General features: G+C 40.6%; 1 protein-coding gene across 1 annotated transcript in view; it reads right to left on the minus strand.

Annotated features, from left to right (window-relative positions):
- The window catches only part of mtss1 (MTSS I-BAR domain containing 1), a 115,402-nt gene that overhangs the window by 93,125 nt on the left and 3,361 nt on the right, over positions 1–18,916 (minus strand). The window contains 1 exon segment of the mRNA XM_037679940.1: positions 829–890. Within this exon segment, the coding sequence (XP_037535868.1) occupies positions 829–890 (62 nt within the window).

Genomic DNA, 18,916 nt, shown 5'->3' on the forward strand with positions numbered 1-18,916 from the left:
TGTTTGGAATCAGTCAGTCCTCCATTGCTCGTCTACAACTGGTCCAAAATGCTGCAGCCCGATTTTTAACTGGTACAGGCTATAGAGAGCACATCACGCCAGTTTTGGCCTCCCTGCACTGGCTACCCAGTCACCTTCGGATCCATTTCAAAATTCTCATGTATGTTTTTAAATCACTGAACAGTTCCGCCCCATCCTATCTCACTGATCTTCTGCAGCCATATGTCCCACCGCGCTCTCTGAGGTCAGCAGACCAGATGCTTCTCTCAGTCCCAGAAACCCGTCGTAAGCTCAGAGGTGACAGGGCTTTCTCTGTTGCAGGTCCACGACTGTGGAATGAGTTGCCACTGAGTGTCCGGCAGGCTCCCACACTCTCAGTCTTTAAGTCTCGCTTGAAGACCCACTTCTATTCTCTTGCCTTTAACACGGTGTGATTTGTTTTGGTCCGGTCTGTTCTCTACTCTGTTGGCCATTTTAGTTAGCTTCTGCTGCTATTTGTACCTGTATTTCTATTTTATGTTTTCCTGTCTGCTGTGCATGTTTGGTTCTTTTGTACAGCACTTTGGTTGGCCTTGTTGCTGTTTTAAGTGCTATATAAATAAATTGGTATGGTATGGTATGGTATAAGTCGCAGGGCATGCAAATTATGCAACAACAAAAAAATGTGACTTATAGGGTGAAAAATACGGTAAATACACTCAAATCAGATTTGTACGAAGAGGAAAATTTACGTTATTTGATCATTCAAATTGAAATGGCGCCTCAGCATGAAAAACTACTTATACTTTCAAGATTCTGAAGTTAGTTAAATGTGTTTACTTCTCCTACCTGAGCTGGGACTGCAGCTTGGCTCCTTTGGAAACAAAGTCCTCCCAGGTGGGATAACTGGTCTGCAAACAGGGAGAAAAGAGAAATCCAAACTCATTTCACTTTTATTGTTTGTATACAGCATCTCAGTCATGTTTGCAGTATAAAACATCACATTTTAACGCATTTTCTCATTAGAATTACAACTAAAATATGAGTGCAAAGAAAATACTTGATTTACTGTATATTAAAAAATTTAAAAAATACCAAAATAAATACATAAAAAAAGAACCTGAATGAACTAAAAAGTTAAAAAAGCTAAAACTGTGTGAAAATAAGAAAGCACTATAAAGAAAAACTGAACTTTTTGATTTTAATATTATTTAAATTCTATCTTTCAGCATGACGAAAAAAAACGTTAACCATTCTCAGCTGTGTGTGGGTGACATACTAAAGCGAAACAGCATCTTTTTCTCATTCAACCTTTATTTATAAATACTAGGGCTGAACAATAATTCGATATTGATATATATCACAATATACTTTGTCAATAACGGTGATTTGAGTTTTAAGTACATTTTCGATATTTCAATATATTATTACATTATGATTACAGTGTTTCACTGACACATTTCTTTTTTTGTTCGGGTTGAAGCGGCCGCTTCAACTGGCGGCCATTTTAACCCGAACAGAAAAAGCCACGACACAACCACGTAAGTGCGTGGTGACGTACACCATACACAGAGCTCAAGTCCAGAAGGAGTCAGCGATAGCAAGCTGGGCTAGGCAAAGCTCCAACACATGGCAAGTTTTCGCTTCAAAAAGATCTAACTTGTTCCACCATCTGAAAAGATTCCACTCAATAGAATATGCTGAGAGACAGAAGATGAAGCACAATAAAAGTTTGAGCCAACGTGTGCCTGAAACAGTACCCCCAGCTGTATAAAGAGAAAAGGTTGTTAGGTTATGCTGTTGTTTAAAGTTAAAACAATTTTTTTTTTTTTTTAGATCTAAAAAAAAAAAAAAAAAGTTAAAACAATTAATAATATTTATATTTGACAAAGTTGAGAGTTTTATGTTTATTTGACGGTGAAGGTTCAAATTCATTCAACCTTTATTTAGACAGGTTATTCCCATTGAGCCTAGGGGACTCATTTACAAGAGACCTGAAATGTCTTTGAAGGCTAAATACAATAAAAGGTGAACATTATTTTTTGTACAGTTTGTACAGTTTTTTTTAGGCTTTTATATAGTTTATATCCACCCATCCATCATCTTCCGCTTATTCTGAAGTCAGGTCTCGGGGGCAGCAGCTTGAGCAGGGAAGCCCAGACATCTCTCTCCACAGCCTCTTCCAGCTCTTCTGGGAGGACTCCAAGGCATTCCCAGACCAACCGAGAGACATAGTCTCTCCAGCGTGTCCTGGGTCTTACCCGGGGTCTCCTCCCAGTTGGACATGCCTGAAGCACCTCTCTAGGGAGGTGCCCAGGGGGCATCCTTACCAGATGCTCAAACCACCTCAACTGGCTCCTCTCAACGTGGAGGAGCAGCAGTTCTACTCCGAGTCTCTCCCACATAACCGAACTTCTCACCCTATCTTTAAGGGAGAGTCCAGCTACCCTGCAGAGAAAACTAATTTCAACCACCTGTATCTGCGATCTCATTCTTTCGGTCACTACCCAGAGTTCATGACCAGAAGTGAGGGTAGGAACGTAGACCAATTGGTAAACAGAGAGTTTTGTTTTAGAGCTCAGCTCTCTCTTCACCACAACAGACGGGTACAGAGTTTTCAATACGGCAGATGTTGCACCAATCCGTCTGTCAATCTCACGCTCCTTTCTTCCCTCACTCGTGAACAAAACCCTGAGATACTTGAACTCTTCTACTTGAGGCAGAACCTCACCCTCGACCTAAAGAAAGCATTCCACCCTTTTTCAGTTGAGGACCATGGCCTCAGGTTTGGAGGTGCTGATTCTCACCCCAGCCGCTTCACACTCAGCTGCGAATCGCACCATTGAGAGCTGAAGATCACGACATGATGACGCCAACAGGACCACATAATCTGCAAAAAGCAGAGATGGAATCCTGAGGCTACCAAACCGGAAACCCTCTGCCAGCTGGCTGCACTGAGAAATTCTCTCCAGAAAAGTTATAAACAGAATCGCTGAGCCCTGCCGCCGCTGAGCTACTTTGGCGACCTCTGCCGCAGTCATGGACAGATCAACCCCTAAGTCCACTGACTCAGCTTACTCCATGGAAGACATGCTGGTGGAATTGAGAAGGTCCAAGAAGTATTCCTTCCACCTCCCGACAAGATCACTGGTTGAGGTCAACAGCACTCTACTAAGGTGAACACAGTGTTAGTAAAGTGCTGCTTTCTCCTCCTCAGCCGCCTGGCAGTTTGCCAGAATCTCTTCGGAGCCGACCGAGCGTCCCTATCCAAGGTCTCACCGAACTCCTCCCACATCCGAGCTTTTGCCTCAGCAACAGCCAAGGCTGCGGACCACTTGGCCTTCTGATATTCCTCAGCTACCTCTGGAGTACCACTGGCCAACAAGGTCCGATAGGACTCCTTCAGCTTGACAGCCTCCCTAACCCGGGGTTTCCACCACCGAGTTCATGGATGGCCATCGCGAGAAGCACCAACAACCTTGTGGCCACAGCTCAAAGCAGCTACGTCAACAAGCGAGGTGCGGAACATGACCCACTCAGACTCAATGTCCCCCACCTCAGCTGGGATGTAGTTAAAGCTTCCCCAAGGTGTGAACTGAAGATCTTTCTGACGGGTTTCTGCCAGGTGTTCCCAGCAAACCCTCACTACACGTTTGAGTGTACAGGGTCTGTCTGGCATCTTCCCCTGCCATCTGATCCAATTCACTACCAGGTAGTGATCAGTAAACAGCTCAGCTCCTCTCTTCACCCGAGTGTCCAAAACAAACGGCCACAAATCAGATGACACGACTATGAAGTCAATCATCGATCTATGACCTAGGGCATCCTGGTGCCAAGTGCACTTATGGACACCCTTATGTTCGAACATGGTGTTCATGATGGACAATTTATGACTAGCACAGAAGTCCAACCACAGAACACCACTCAAGTTCAGATCAAAGAGGCCGTTCTTCACAATCACGCCCCTCCAGGTCACACTGTCATTACCTACGTGGGCATTGAAGTCCCCCAGAAAAATAAAGGAGTCTCCAGCTGGCGCACCTTCCACCACCCCTGCCAAGGACTCAAAGAAGGCCGGATACTCCAAATTGCAGTTCGGCATGTAGGCACAAATAACAGGCAGAGCCCGTCCCCCCACCTGAAGGCGAAGGGAAGCCACCCTCCCATCTACCAGGGAAAACTCCAACACGCAGACACCAAGTCGGGGGGCTACAAGTAGACCCACACCAGCTCGACGCCTCTCACCATGGGTAACTCCAGAGTGGAATAAGGTCCAGCCCCTCTCAAGGAGATTGGTTCCAGAGCCCATGCTGTGCGTCAAGGTGATCCCCACTACAAACCGGATTCCAAAAAAGTTGGGACACTAAACAAATTGTGAATAAAAACTGAATGTAATGATGTGGAGATGGCAACATCTAATATTTTATTCAGAATAGAACACAAATCACAAAGAAAGCTCATCAGAGACTCTACTTCCTCAGACGGGTGAGGCGAGCTGGTCTGGGAAGCTCAGTCCTCACCTCCTTCTACAGGTGTGCAGTGGAGAGCATCCTGTGCTCCAGCATCAATGTGTGGCATGGAGGCTGCACAGCTGCAGAAAGAAAAGCTTTGCAGAGAGTGGTGAAGGCTGCACAGAAATCTGTCGGAATCAGCCTCCCCACCATCACAGACATCTACACCTCCAGATGCAGGAAGAGGGCCACCTGCATCATGAAGGACCCCACTCACCCAGCACACACACTTTTTGCCCCACTCCCCTCAGGAAGGAGGTTAAGGAGCATTAAGTGTAGAACCACTAGACTGAGGAACAGCTTCTACCCTGAGGCTGTTAGACTCATGAATCTCTAACTAGAATAATCACTGTGAAAAACCACATCATGTTGCTGCTGATCTGTTTCATGTTGCTGCTGATCTGTTTCAATGTTGATGTGTTCATGCGTGCACATCTGCTCACACTGAGTCATGTTCATGTTTGTGCTGATGTTCAATGTTTTATGTGATGAGTGCTTAGTGTATATTTAGTTGATGTTTTTCTTAGTTCATATCTTAGATGTTATTACTGTTTTTCTTATACATTTTATTGTTGGATGTAACTGGGACCCCGTGTACATAATTTCGCTCCACCACATGTACCACATGAGGTGCGAATGACAAGAAACTCTGACTCTGACTCTGAAATCGCAGATCAAAAGTTTAAATTGAGAGAATGTATCATTTCAAGGGAAAAATCTGTTGTTTCCAAATTTCATGGCATCAAAAAATCCCAAAAAAGTTGGGACAAGTCCATTTTTACCACTGTGTGGCATTCCCCCTTCTTCTTCCAACACTCAGCAGACGTCTGGGGACAGAACAGACCAGTTTCTCAAGTTTAGAAATAGGAATGCTCTCCCATTCATGTCTAATACAGGCCTCTAACTGTTCAATCGTCTTGGGCCTTCTTTGTCGCACCTTCCTCTTTATGATTCACCAAATGTTCTCTATAGGTGAAAGATCTGGACTGCAGGCTGGCCATTTCAGTACCCGGATCCTTCTCCTACGTAGCCATGATGTTGTGATTGTTGCAGAATGTGGTCTGGCATTATCGTGTTGAAAAATTCAGGGTCTTCCCTGAAAGAGATGGCGTCTAGATGGGAGCATATGTTGTTCTAGAACCTGAACATAGTTCTCTGCATTAATGGTGCCTTTCCAGACATGCAAGCTGCCCATGCCACAAGCGCTCATGCAACCCCATACCATCAGTGATGCAGGCTTCTGAATGGAGCGTTGATAACAACTTGGTCTATCCTTGTCCTCTCTGGTCCGGATGACATGGAGTCCCAATGTTCCATAAAGAACTTCAAATCGTGACTCATCTGACCACAGAACAGTCTTCCATTTTGCCACACTCCATTTTAAATGACCCCTGGCCCAGTGCAAACATCTGAGCTTGTGGAGCTTGCTTAGAAATGGCTTCCTCTTTGCACTGTAGAGTTTCAGCTGGCAACGGCGGATGGCACGGTGGATTGAGTTCACTGACAATGCTTTGTGGAAGTATTCCTGAGCCCATTCTGATATTTCCTTGACAGTGGCATTCCTGTTTGAGGTGCAGTGACGTTTAAGGGCCCGGAGATCACGAGCATCCAGTAGAGTTTTACGGCCTTGACCCTTACGCACAGCGATTGTTCCAGATTCTCTGAATCTTTTGATGATGTTATGCACGGTTGATGATAATAACTTAAAAGTCTTTGCTATTTTACGCTGGGTAACACCATTCTGGTATTGCTGCACTATCTTTCTGCGCAACAATGGTGGAATTGGTGATCCTCTTACCATCTTGGCTTCTGAGAGACATTGACACTCTAAGAAGCTCTTTTTATACCAATCATGTTGTCAATTGACCTAATTAGTATTAATTGGTCTTCCAGCAGTTTGTTATTTGCTCAATTTCCTTTTTCCAGTCACTTATTGCTACTTGTCCCAACTTTTTTGGGATTTATTGATACTGTGAAATTTTGAATCAACATATTTTTCCTTTAAAATGTTACATTTACTCAGATTAAACTTTTGATCTGTCATCTATGTTATTTACGAATAAAATATTGACATTTACCATCTCCAAATCATTGCATTCAGTTTTTATTCACGATTTGTTTAGTGTCCCAACTTTTTTGGAATCCGGTTTGTATAAGTCTGTACTTCTCAACCTCGCGCACAAGCTCAGGCTCCTTCCCTGCCAGAGAGGTTACATTCCATGTCCCAAGAGCCAGCTTTGGTAAGCCAGGGTCAGAGCACCAAGGTCCCCACCTTCGGCCACTGCCCATGCATCATGCACCTGACTTTTATAGCCCTTCCTGTAGGTGGTGGGTCCACAGGAAGGCAAACCTATACGCTCCTTCGGGAAGAGCCCGACCGGGCCTCATGGGTAGAGACCCGGCCACCAGTGCTCGCCGACAAGCCCCTCCCCCAGGCCTTGCTCCACGGTGGGGCCCGGGTAACCCACGTCCGGGCAAGGGAAACCGAGTTCCTTGTTTTGTCTTGTCCATAAAAATCTTCTGAATCGCTTTGTCTGGCCTGTCACCTAGGACCAATCTGCCTTGGGTAACCCTACCAAGGGCAATTATAATTGCCCCCGGCAGCATAGCTCCTAGGATCATTCAGGCACACAAGCTCCTCCACCACAATAAGATGGCGATTCAAGGAGGAGGTTTTCATTTGTTGTCAGTCATAATCACCAACATTAAAAGAAACATTTGAAATATATTAGTCTGTGTGTAATGAATGAATATAATATACAAGTATCACTTTTGAATGGAATTACTGAAAAAAAATCAACTTTTCATGATATTCTAGTATTATGATCAGCACATGTATTCATATGGCTGTAACTATTGTACCCACCGTGGCACCCTATATTCACTGGTTAACTGGTCTTCATTAACTTCACTAGTTAAATGGACATCATTAACTTCACACAGACTCTCTCACTGGTACATTTTCATCTTTAAATCACTTCTTGGTCTGCTGCCTTCATACATCTCCTCCTACATGTCACTATGTGAGTGCAGCTACAGCGTGCGCTCTCAGGACATCATTACCTGCAGTGTTCCCTCAGTGCGGACTGAACTAGGCAAAAGGTCCTTCTACTCCGCTTCTGTTTCCTGGAATATCTTGTAAAAAGATCTGAAGCTCTTGACCTTTGACCTCTCTAAGTGGCTTCAAACATATTAAGTTCATGGCAAAAACCAACGCAGACATGTTTTGAGTATTCTCCTCCTATCACTCCTATCCTGATTTGAAGCTCTTGACCTTAGAAAAGCAGTGCCCCCCTGCCCAGGTACCCCAGTGCCCCCCTGCCCAGGTACCCCAAGAGCCCAGCCCCCGGCAACCCCCCCGGGGCCCCAAACCCATACACCCGCCTCCACATCAACCCCAAGGCCCCACAAGGTCAGATCCCAGACTACCCACCCTCACTATGTAACGGAGCCGATCAAAGGAGCCCACAGAGATTGATCCAATGTGTCGGCAGATGCTGTTTCAAGACTAATATGATCTAACAGAAGATTTTTATACTGATTAATGCTAAGATTATTTTTATTTTTCTTGACCTCTCTAAGTGGCTTTATGAATCTGTTGGACTCCTGGCATTAGAATCTAGCTGTTTTTGTTACTTTTCTTTTTTTTAGCCATCCTATTTGTAAAAAAAAATACATTTGTATGACTTTTTATAACTGTTTATTGTTGTCGCTGTTGTCCATTGTTTCATCTTTCTTTGTTGAAATCAGGTCTCTCTTGTAAATGAGTCCTTGAGGCTCAATGGGATTTACCTGTATAAATAAAGGTTGAATGAATTCTACATTGCCTCAGAACCTAGCCGTTTTTGTTTTGTTTATTTAATACCATTTTCTTTCACTTGTTCTTCTCAATTTGTATGCTTTCTTTTAAGATTCATTCATTCAACCTTTATTTATACAGGTTAATCCCACTGAGCCTTGGGGACTCATTTATAAGATAGACCTTGTTTTAACCAAGAGTGATGACAACATGGACAAAAAAAGACAACTATAGACTAGGGGTGCACCGATTACAGTTTTCTGGCCGATCACAGATTTCTAAAAAGTCTGACCTGCCAATTCCGATTTTGGCTGATACCGATTTTATTTTATAATCGACACTGTCAGGTGTTATAAGGACATAATGCACCTTCAATTTTCCAATCTTATTTTATTGAAAAACATACCCTTGAACAATATCCTAGAAACAATACGAACTGGTTTTAACTGGCCATGAGGTAGTGCTCTGAAATATAAATGAAGTTCATGAAATTGTTGTTAAAACTAAAAAAATTTTTTACAAATCTGTAAAATCGGTTTTGCATGCGATTTCCAATTTTCCAAAATTAAGGAAATCAGGATCGATAAATCGGCCGGTCGATTTATCGGTGAACCCCTACTATAGGCAATCAAATGATGCATACAAATTGAGAATAACAAGTGAAAATAAAATGGTATTAAAAAAATGTATCAAAAAAACATCTAGGTTGTAAAGGTGATGTAGAAAACTAAAAACAGGAACATGTCTGCATTGGTTTTTCCATGACCTTAGAAGTTTTGAAGCCACTTAGAGAGGTCAAAGGTCGAGAGCTTCAGATCTTTTTTCAAGATATTCCAGGAAACAGGAGCGGAGCAGGAGAAGGTCCTTTTGTCTAGTTCAGTCCTCACTGAGGGAACACTGCAGGTGTTCTACACTGATCTCCAGGTCCTGATGATGTTGCTCTGACATCCTTTAGGCCAGTGGCTGTGTAGTTTCCCCAATGTAAGACTGATCACCCTCCTGACACTGAACAACATACACAACATTACTGTGTTTGTGCCGGGGGACTGGATCTTTGCAATGGACCAGTCTTTAGAGACTAAGACTGAGTTTATTACAGCTCCTCAGACTGACAGTCTTTTGGATTAAAGACAAAGTGTTAACAATTTTTTAAAAACCATCCAGAGGACCTGACTTACCTTTTTTAGACTATATTGTTGGTATTTTTTGAAACGCCAACAGTTTTTCTGGTGTGAGCCAAGTGAACTGTAAAGCTCTCATCGTAAAAGCATCATACCCTCTACAGCAGCAGGGTGCGATTTTATGCTCCTGGAATACAGATATTAAACATATCCTCCATTGTTGAGTTTTAGGGGATAACGTCTGCTCATTGTTTTTAGAAAGCAGCTGATTGATTATGTAATCTAAGGTTGGTTCACGTTGCAGGCTCTGACCTTGAGGAGCATCTGTGAGCAACAGCTGCTGCTGTGCTGGGTATTAAATCCAACAAGCAGGAAAACCCGTTGGATCAGAGGCCAAGTTTCTACTATCTCTCTCGTTCTCCTGAAGCCAGTCACCCGTTTGTCCTCGGTCTCTGCTGGTCCAGCAATGGGAGGATAATACCGATTTAACCCCCAACATCATTAGCCTCTTAGCTCCACACAGACCACTGAAGCCGTTAGCTGAGCCCCCCACCCTCCCTCACCTTTCTGCAGATAGCCAGACAGGCGCACAGCGTGGAACTGTCAGGGTTAGGGACTAAACTCTGTGTGATGAAATGCTGCAGGTGGGCTATGCCAGGAAAAAACTAAACTAATGCTCAGCGTAAGATTGAACCATGTCTTCTACAGGAACTCTAATGAAAAGATGGGATGTCTCAAAGTAAAATTTTGTGGAGTTAAAACTATCGGTGGTAAACGGAAGAATTCAGTCAGTAAGTCACTGTTTGGTAATCAGAGAAAGCTGAAGTTATCAAAAAATGACTGACTGACCGTCTTTAGTAATGAATTAAAAAAATGTTTGACTTGTGCCTAAATTTTTTTTTATAACTGTTTATTGTTGTTGCTGTTGTCCATTGTTTCATCTTTCTTTGTTAAATCAGGTCTCTCTTGTAAATGAGTCCTCGAGGCTCAATGGGATTTACCTGAATAAATAAAGGTTGATTGAATGATTGATTTACAACAATAAGCAAAATGCTAAACATGTTAGCTTTTCTATGGCAATTTCAATGTTAAGTTAGCATCTATGCTAATCGATGAGCAGCAGCCTGTAATAAATAGTTGGGGGGTTTTGGCTTATGTTATTTTGAGCTTGTTATTATGCAAAAAAGAAAAAGATTGTTTATTTCTGTATATCAAGCCAAAATCATTTACATTTGTAATTTATATTTCTGTCTCTGTATTTTAGCGTCGAATGTTTTGGGTAAATATCACGATCTCACCAGTTGCTTCATGGTGTTTATTCACAAACCCGATAATCACAGATATTTGATGTGCATCATAAAGCACTCTTTAATCACAGCCCGCTCAATTCCAATTAGATCAAATCAGGAGGTGCCTAAAGATTCCCACCCTGGTCCCAAACAGCAAAACAAATTCTTAAAAGTCCTTTCATGTATCAATGCTTCAGAAATATTTCTGCAGAAAACCTCGGGCAGTCCTGATCAAACGTTTACCTCTGTTTTAGCTCCTACTGTAAGGTGAGAAAAGGAAACTTTCCAAACGCTAAAACTGTCTTTCAACAACTGGAATGGCACTTAATACTGGCAGGACACCTAGCTTTAAAATTTATTCGGCTTAGCTTCATCTTCTTTGTTCTTTGTTGGATGTAACTGGGACCCTGTGTACATAATTTCGCTCCACCACATGTACCACATGAGGTGCGAAAGCCAATAAAGAAACTCTGACTCTGACTCTTTCTGGTTCTAGTTTATTTCTGGGCAACTTTTCATCCACTAATGAAACCTTAAGCACAGATTTTGTTTTTTTATTTGTGTTTTCAGTCGGGGTCACGGTACAGATCTTTTTTTAACTGATGCAGTTGAAATCTTTGCTTTCAGACTTTGTCGGTACATGACTGTATTATTCTTCCTGTGTTGCTGGAACCAATACAAGCTCAAAACAGGTTGAAAACCATCCCTTGGGCATTGCAGGTTGTTATTTTAATAAACTGGACACACTTTCTTCAAACACATCTTTGTATTTGCTGACAAAAAGCCAATTACCGGTACATCAGGACTTTATGACCATGAATAAATAAGCTCCTTACTCTTTGTTCATATAAACTTTATTTAGCTTTTGCTATGGGAACAATCAGCTCATTCAACTAGAATGTGAGTTAAAACAAGTCTTTTAGATCAAAAATAATAATACCACTCCTGCTTTCATGCAGTTTACAGAAAGCCCTTCTCGTTCCCTCACTTTTTCTCACCTCAACCTAAAATTCTCTCAACATTTGTTTTTCCTGCCAGGAATGTCACGGTAAGTCGCAGACAAAATATTCCCTCAGCTGATTTTTCCAAAACGCAGGACTGAAAAGTCCACAGACAGACACAGTGGCAGGGTCCACAGAGGCTTTGTCTTTCAAGCAGCCATAGCTAAATTAGGGTGTAGTGCCCCGCATGGGTCAGCGATGGTTTTATGGGGGGGGGTTCCTCGAGACAGCTGCCAACAAAACAGCTGTCAATTCCATCTGACTGCAAATACTTTTATATTTCCACTACAGTTCAGGTGCTGGCGGGGACTGTGTAACCACATTCATCTATACATAAAAAGCAAAAATAACTTGTTTTAGAAAGAAAATAAGCTTAGGAGCAATAAAAATAAAATGAAAAGGTTCTCAAAATTTAACGAATTAACGAAAGTTAAAGAGTTAATGAGATTCCAGCCAAATGGAAAAAAATTAAAAGATCTTTATTTCAGTAATTATTGCTGGTATTTGGTATGTGGTATTTGTCCCAAAATTAAAATGATCTTGTTGGTCTAATTTCCAAACTTTTCATATTTTCTTTTGTCCCACAAAATATCTGTGGCAGAGACACGAACACCAGCTATTACCGGTTGAGGCCCAGACGCATTACGAATAAAAACTAATAAAATAAGCTTATAACCCAGCCGGTCGAAGCAGATGGTCCTCTAGTCCTGATCCTGGTTCTGCTAAAGGTTTCTTCCTCATGAGGGAGTTTTTCTTGCCACTGTCGCCTTCATGCTTGCTCAACATGAGAGTTCAGTGATGGAGTTAAACTCAAAGCTGCTCCTCAGATAAATAAAGTTCAATTATTATGATGAAAATGAAATTGTAAATGGATTTAATCATCATTTTGTGAACGTTGGATCAAGCCTTGCTGCTAAAATACCAAAAGTAGACAATAATGTGAAACATTCAGTTATAAGTTGTGACAACAGTATTTTTCTTAATGGAACTGACAAAGAAGAAATAATGAATGTTGTAAAAAATCTTACAGATAAGAGATCAAAAGACTGGGTGGACATGGATATGATGTTTGTAAAGGACATAATGAGTTATGTTATCGAGCCGTTTACATATATTTGTAATTGATCATTTTCAAAAGGAATATTTCCAGACAATATGAAAGTAGCTAAGGTAGTTCCTCTTTTTAAAAATGGTGATAAATGTGCGTTCAATAATTATAGACCAATATCCTTATTACCACAGTTCTCAAAAATTCTAGAAAAACTGTTTGTGACCAGATTAGATAAATTTATTACTAAACAAAACATTCTAAGTAGCAGTCAGTATGGGTTTAGAGCAAAAAACTCTACATCAATGGCTCTCATGGAAATAATGGAACAAATAACTACTGCTGTCGATCAAAAACAGTATTGTGTTAGTATTTTTGTTGATTTAAAAAAAGCATTCGATACTATTGACCACACTATTCTCCTTGAAAAATTAAATAAATATGGTATAAGAGGACCAGCATTACACTGGGTATCTAGCTATTTAAAAGATAGGAAACAGTTTGTACAAATAAATGGTGTAAGATCTGACCTGTGCAATATCACTTGTGGAGTTCCTCAAGGCTCTGTACTTGGACAAAAGTTATTTATTTTATATGTGAATGACTTAGTGAATGTATCAGGACTCCTCAAATGTGTCCTTTTTGCAGATGACACCACATTTTTTTGTTTGGGTAAAGATGTAAAACGGATGTTGGAATTGATGAAGACAGAATTTGATAAAATACAAACTTGGTTTAAACTTAATAAATTATCATTAAATTTAGATAAAACTAAATACATGATATTTAGTAACAAAAAGAGAACTGTTGATGATCCATTTAAAATTGAGGGTGTTGAGATTTGTAGAGTTAATGAGATGAAATTTTTGGGTGTAATCATTGATGACCAGCTAACATGGAAAAATCACATCAATTCTGTAAGAACAAAAATATCTAAATCTATTGCAGTACTATACAAAGTCAGGGAATTATTAAATGATAAAGCTCTGGACATGTTGTATAACACAATCATTGTTCCACATTTAATCTATTGCATTGATGTTTGGGGGAAAGCGTGTAAAACATTTACAAAACCTATTTTTATTTTACAGAAAAGAGCTGTAAGAATTATCACCAGAAAGCATTACAGTCACCCATCAAGCACATTAATTTATCAACTGAACTTATTGAAGTTCCATGATTTGGTAGATTATAGTATTTTATCAGTTATGTATAGGGCTCAAAATAACACATTACCATTAAATATCCAAAGAAATGTTGTTAAAAGACAAAGTTGTTATAATCTTAAGGGGATAGAGATATTTGTCAAACCAACATTCAGAACTAGTCTGAAGGGAAGGTCTACCTCAATCCAAGGAGTTGGATTGTGGAATGGTCCAGAGAGTGATGTAAAAAATGTCAAGTCAATGTGTACATTTAAGAAAAAGATCAAAGCTGAATTGTTAAAAAAGTATATATGAAGTAGCTTAGTGTGTGTTTTGTATTAGAATTAGAAAAATTAGAAAGTTATTAATTTTGTTCTGTTACTTGAAAATTATTATGATTGAATTAATTGTTTGAAAAAAGGTGCAGATATAATAAGATTTTTTGTTCTTTCTGCTGCCTTTCATTTTAAATCTTTTGTATCTTTTTTATATTGTTTTGGAATTGTTTTATACTTTTTTAAAATGAATAAACTTTATACCATTTATACCATTTTTTTATAGATGAATGTTTCTGTTCAGTCCCTGAGACGACTTCTGTTGTCACTTGAAGATAAAGAAATAAACTGAACTGAAAAATTGAATTGAATAAAAGCACAAACTGCTTGAGCAAATATTAAACCTTTCTTTCATTTATGATGCATGTCCAGGTCCAGGAAGGAAACTCAAGAGATTCCTCTCCCCAGCAACACTTAGGAAGCCAGCAGACCATTAGAAAACATAATCCCTCCTGAAAGTTCTGGGTAGGGCTGAGCACCGAACGTCGGTTCTTTTATGGTACCGACCGAACTGCTTCGTTTGGTATGTGGATCAAAATATGACTCTTCATTCGGTGTCAAGTTTTGATGATTGGATGTAACGTGACACGTGGTTTCAGCACGCAGGCAGGTAAAACACAGACATATGACAAAAAGACATACATGGTTACTCCCAGAGCTGTATAGAGCTGCCGTATAGACGTATATCTATGGCGCTGGTTACACCCACAGATGGGGTTCACATGTGCAGCGCGTATCATTGAACCGCTTCAATTTATGAGCGGAAAGTTGCTCCGTGTTTGTCTTCAAGAAAAGTGGAGCGCAGCTTCCTCTCAGCATTAAAGTCAGTCTGTGGGTGTTAAGAGCATGAACGGCCTGATTCAACAGCTCCACGACCGGAATCCTCTTCATCCGAGAACTCCAAGGACGGCTGGTACATTTACGTTTGTTAACTATCCATGTAACGCTAACTTTAAGATATTAGTGTGCAGCTTTATTTTATGGTGAGGATGGGGCCACAGGACAGTCACAAACTGTTGTTAAAAGTTTGCTGCCTTTTTTAACAGTGGAGGCTGCGTGGTGGAGGTAAGTAAACTGTCAAGGTACTTGTTGACCAGTTAAACCAGTATCTCTCAGCCTAGATAATGGTTTTTGGTCATTAATAACACAACCATGTTATTGTTGATGTTGTGTTCTCATGTCAGTTAGGGAGATGATCAGAGCCCTAAACCCCAGAGAACCACAGAGAAGATTCAGGAAGAGACACAGAGGTGCAGAAGTCTGCATCAACCCTAACCTCAGTGAATCCAGTGACCTGCTGGTGGGATGTGAGGGACAATATGTCAAACTGACAACCAGGTATCTGTGTGTGCAACAATCATCATCTACACCCCCAGAGTGAACATCTACTGCTGGAGACACCATCAGCCAGGAGCAGCTTGTTTGTGTCCAGAGAAAACAGACATGTTGTTTCTGAAGAAAAAGTGTTCAGTGAAAAGGTCCTCAGTGTGAAGCAGTGAGCATTACACACTGACCTGTCACTGGTTTGAAACTGGTCTTTTGAACTGGAAATTGTTTCTTTATTTTTATGTTAAAAAACTGCTTGGATTGGAAAAATACCTAAGTTAAAAAATAAAACTCAAGATTTGTACTGTACAAGACGTGCAACATAATTTTCTTCTTGTTAGGATCAATATTAATTATAAAAATGGTACCGAAAAAAGTACTGTTCAGGAACCGACACCGAAGTGAAAGTACCGGTACCAAATTTTGTAGAAAGGTACCCAGCCCTAGTTCTGGGTCTCCTCCCGGTGGGCCATGCCTGGAAAACTTCCAAAGTGAGCCACTAATGTACCCTAATCAGCTGCCTCCTTTTGATGTGGACCAGCACTCCTCACCTCCTCTACAAGGCTGAGTCTGACTATCCTGCAAAGGAAGTTCATTTTCGTGGCTTGGATCTGAAATTGCCAGTACTTGGATGGATGATGGTCAAATTTTTTAAACTCATCCCCCAACCCCACTGTCCAAACTCCAAAGGTCTTTGAGAGGTCAGGTGCATGGTGCAAGAATTAGGTGTGTGAATATGTAGATGCACTGGTGTCTCCCCTGGCCACAGTGAACTGGTAATGAGTGAACACATAAGATGTTTATTTTATTTATTACTAAAAAGGAGGCGGGCAATCTCATTGGTGTGCCCCCTTGGATAATGCTAGGCAAAACTGTCATTGTTTTAGTCAAGAACCATATTTTATGACCATATGTGAAGGTTGGATAGTAGGTGTAGCAGTAAATCAATCTTCACCATGACAGACCAGAGCAATGCCCCAATATCATCATCATTGATTTTACATGAGGCTGTAATAATCTCCTCTCAAATACAATCTGTACAAATCTATGCATGCATGTCCTAAAAGGCAACTTGAGGTAAGTTTTATTAATGTTGGATAAGTTTTAAAGTTATAATTAAATCCTGCTAACACAAAACATGTTTCTTTTTATTCCTAGCTTTAAAGTGGATATTAAAGTGATTGTTTAAAGTTATTTTATATTAAGGGGCAGATATAAGATTTCTCTTCTTTCTGCACTCTTTTCATTCAATGTTTTCTTTTTGATGAATTTGTTTTGTTTCTTTTAAATGAATGAAGAAATGAATTAAATAAAATGTTAAATGGCTTCAAACATCTGCTAAGTTCTGAAGAAATGAACTAGACAAAAGGGCCTTCTCCTACTCCGCTCCTGTTTCCTGGAATATCTTACAAAAAGATTTGAAGCTCTCGACCTTTGACCTCTCTAAGTGGCTTTAAGAATCTGTTGGACTCCTGGCAGGGTCCAATGCAGACATGTTCCTGTTTTTAGTTTTCTACATTTATCTTGGAATCTAGCTGTTTTTTGTTTTGTTACATTTTCCTTTTAGCCATCCTATTTGTTAAAAAAAAAAAAACTGTAGTATGAGTTTTTATAACTGCTTATTGTTGTTGCTGTTGTCCATTGTTGTCATCTTTCTTTGTTGAAATCAGGTCTCTCTTGTAAATGAGTCCTCGAGGCTCCATTGGGATTTACCTGTAGAAATAAAGGTTGATTGAAGTTCATGACATAAACCAACAGGCACGTTCCTGTTTTTAGTATTTTACATCACTTTATAATGTAGCTGTTTATGTTTTTAATATATATAATTTTCAAATCATATGTTTTTTATGATTGTCTCCTGTTGTACTGATAAATATCTCCTGGAGGGTAAATTATATCTTGGCTGCAAGTATCAAACTGAGAAATCCTTCATTTTCTACAACTGATAGTGGTTGTTCATTAATAATGATGAAGTTTATCAACTTCTCTGTAAACATTAGAGCTCCGTGGTTTCAGCGACGTCTTCTTCTTGTTCAGTCCGAAGCAGGCAGTCTGAGTTCGGTCAGCTGCGCTCAGTCTGTCCCTCCTCAGAGACGGGCAGACTGAGCGGGGCAGATTGGACGCTGCTGGCCGGGGTCAAGTTGGCTGTTTTGGGTTGAGCAAAAAGCAGCGCCCCGCTGAAGCCTCGGAGCTCGAATGTCCAACGTAAAAGTAACTTTACCGTGGTTTAATGTGGCGCTGTGGCTCTGCAGACAGTGCACGTTGCTGTCTTGTCTTGTGGTGTTTCTAGTGTAAAATACTTCCACACAGCGACATGTTTACATGAAAAGTTGGTTAGCTGTTAGCCACAGTGTTGCTAACTCAGTCCTCACCTTGTAGCTGCTGCAAACTATGAACTGGATTTCCTGAATGTGGGGCGGGTCTTATTACTCTGGGCTCATGACACACACCTCCGTTCAGGAAATCCATTCCATAGTTTGAAGCCAACTTGCATCGTGGATCGGAAATATCAGCAGGTTAGATCAGAAAAACCCGATACGTAAATTATGCTGGTATCGGAGCCTGATACGATATGGGATTGGATCGGCCCCATCCCTAACTATTAGTGCTTAGTGTATATTTAGTTCATGTTTTTCTTAGATCTTATTACTGTTTTTCTTTTACATTTTATTGTTGGATGTAAGTGGGACCCTGTGTTCATAATCTTGTTCCACCACATGTACCACATGAGATGCGAATGAAAAATAAATCTCTGACTCTGATGAGTCGATCAGTATTAAAAACAAGCAAGTGGACAGATGTTTGAACATTCGGTCTAGTTAAAATGGGGCGAATTACGAGAATTTATACAATTGTCAAACTGGTGTTTGGTTTGTTTTGCAACACTGGCACATGTTAACTTGGTTCCTAACGTTGTTCTTCCAATCTGGGAGCTTTATTTAGCACAACACTTTCCACCCAGTTTGTGTCCTAAAAACTAAAAATATATATAATGTATGAAATATTGGATACTTGCTGACCAACTCAGAGTATTTCTGTCTAAAATGCACATTCCTGTTTAAATTGTTGATTCATTCCTTGTAAAACAAAGTAAATGGTAAATGGACTGTACTTATATAACGCCTTTCTATCTTATTGAGACAAAGCTCTTTACAACAATCTGTGCCTCATTTACCCATTCATACAGCTCTACTGGATCTATAATCACTGTCTGAATCACATTCAGACACCAATGGGACACACATCGGAGGCAATGAGGGGTTCAGTGTCTTGCCCTGAGACACTTTGGCATGTGGCTGCTGGTGGAATCAAACCCCCAACTCTTGCATTGGAGGACGACTGCTCTAACCACTCAGCCACAG

This window comes from Nematolebias whitei, chromosome 7 (genome assembly GCF_014905685.2).
Source record: "Nematolebias whitei isolate Nwh7 chromosome 7, NemWhi1, whole genome shotgun sequence".
In the NCBI taxonomy this organism is placed as follows: Eukaryota; Metazoa; Chordata; class Actinopteri; order Cyprinodontiformes; family Rivulidae; genus Nematolebias; species Nematolebias whitei.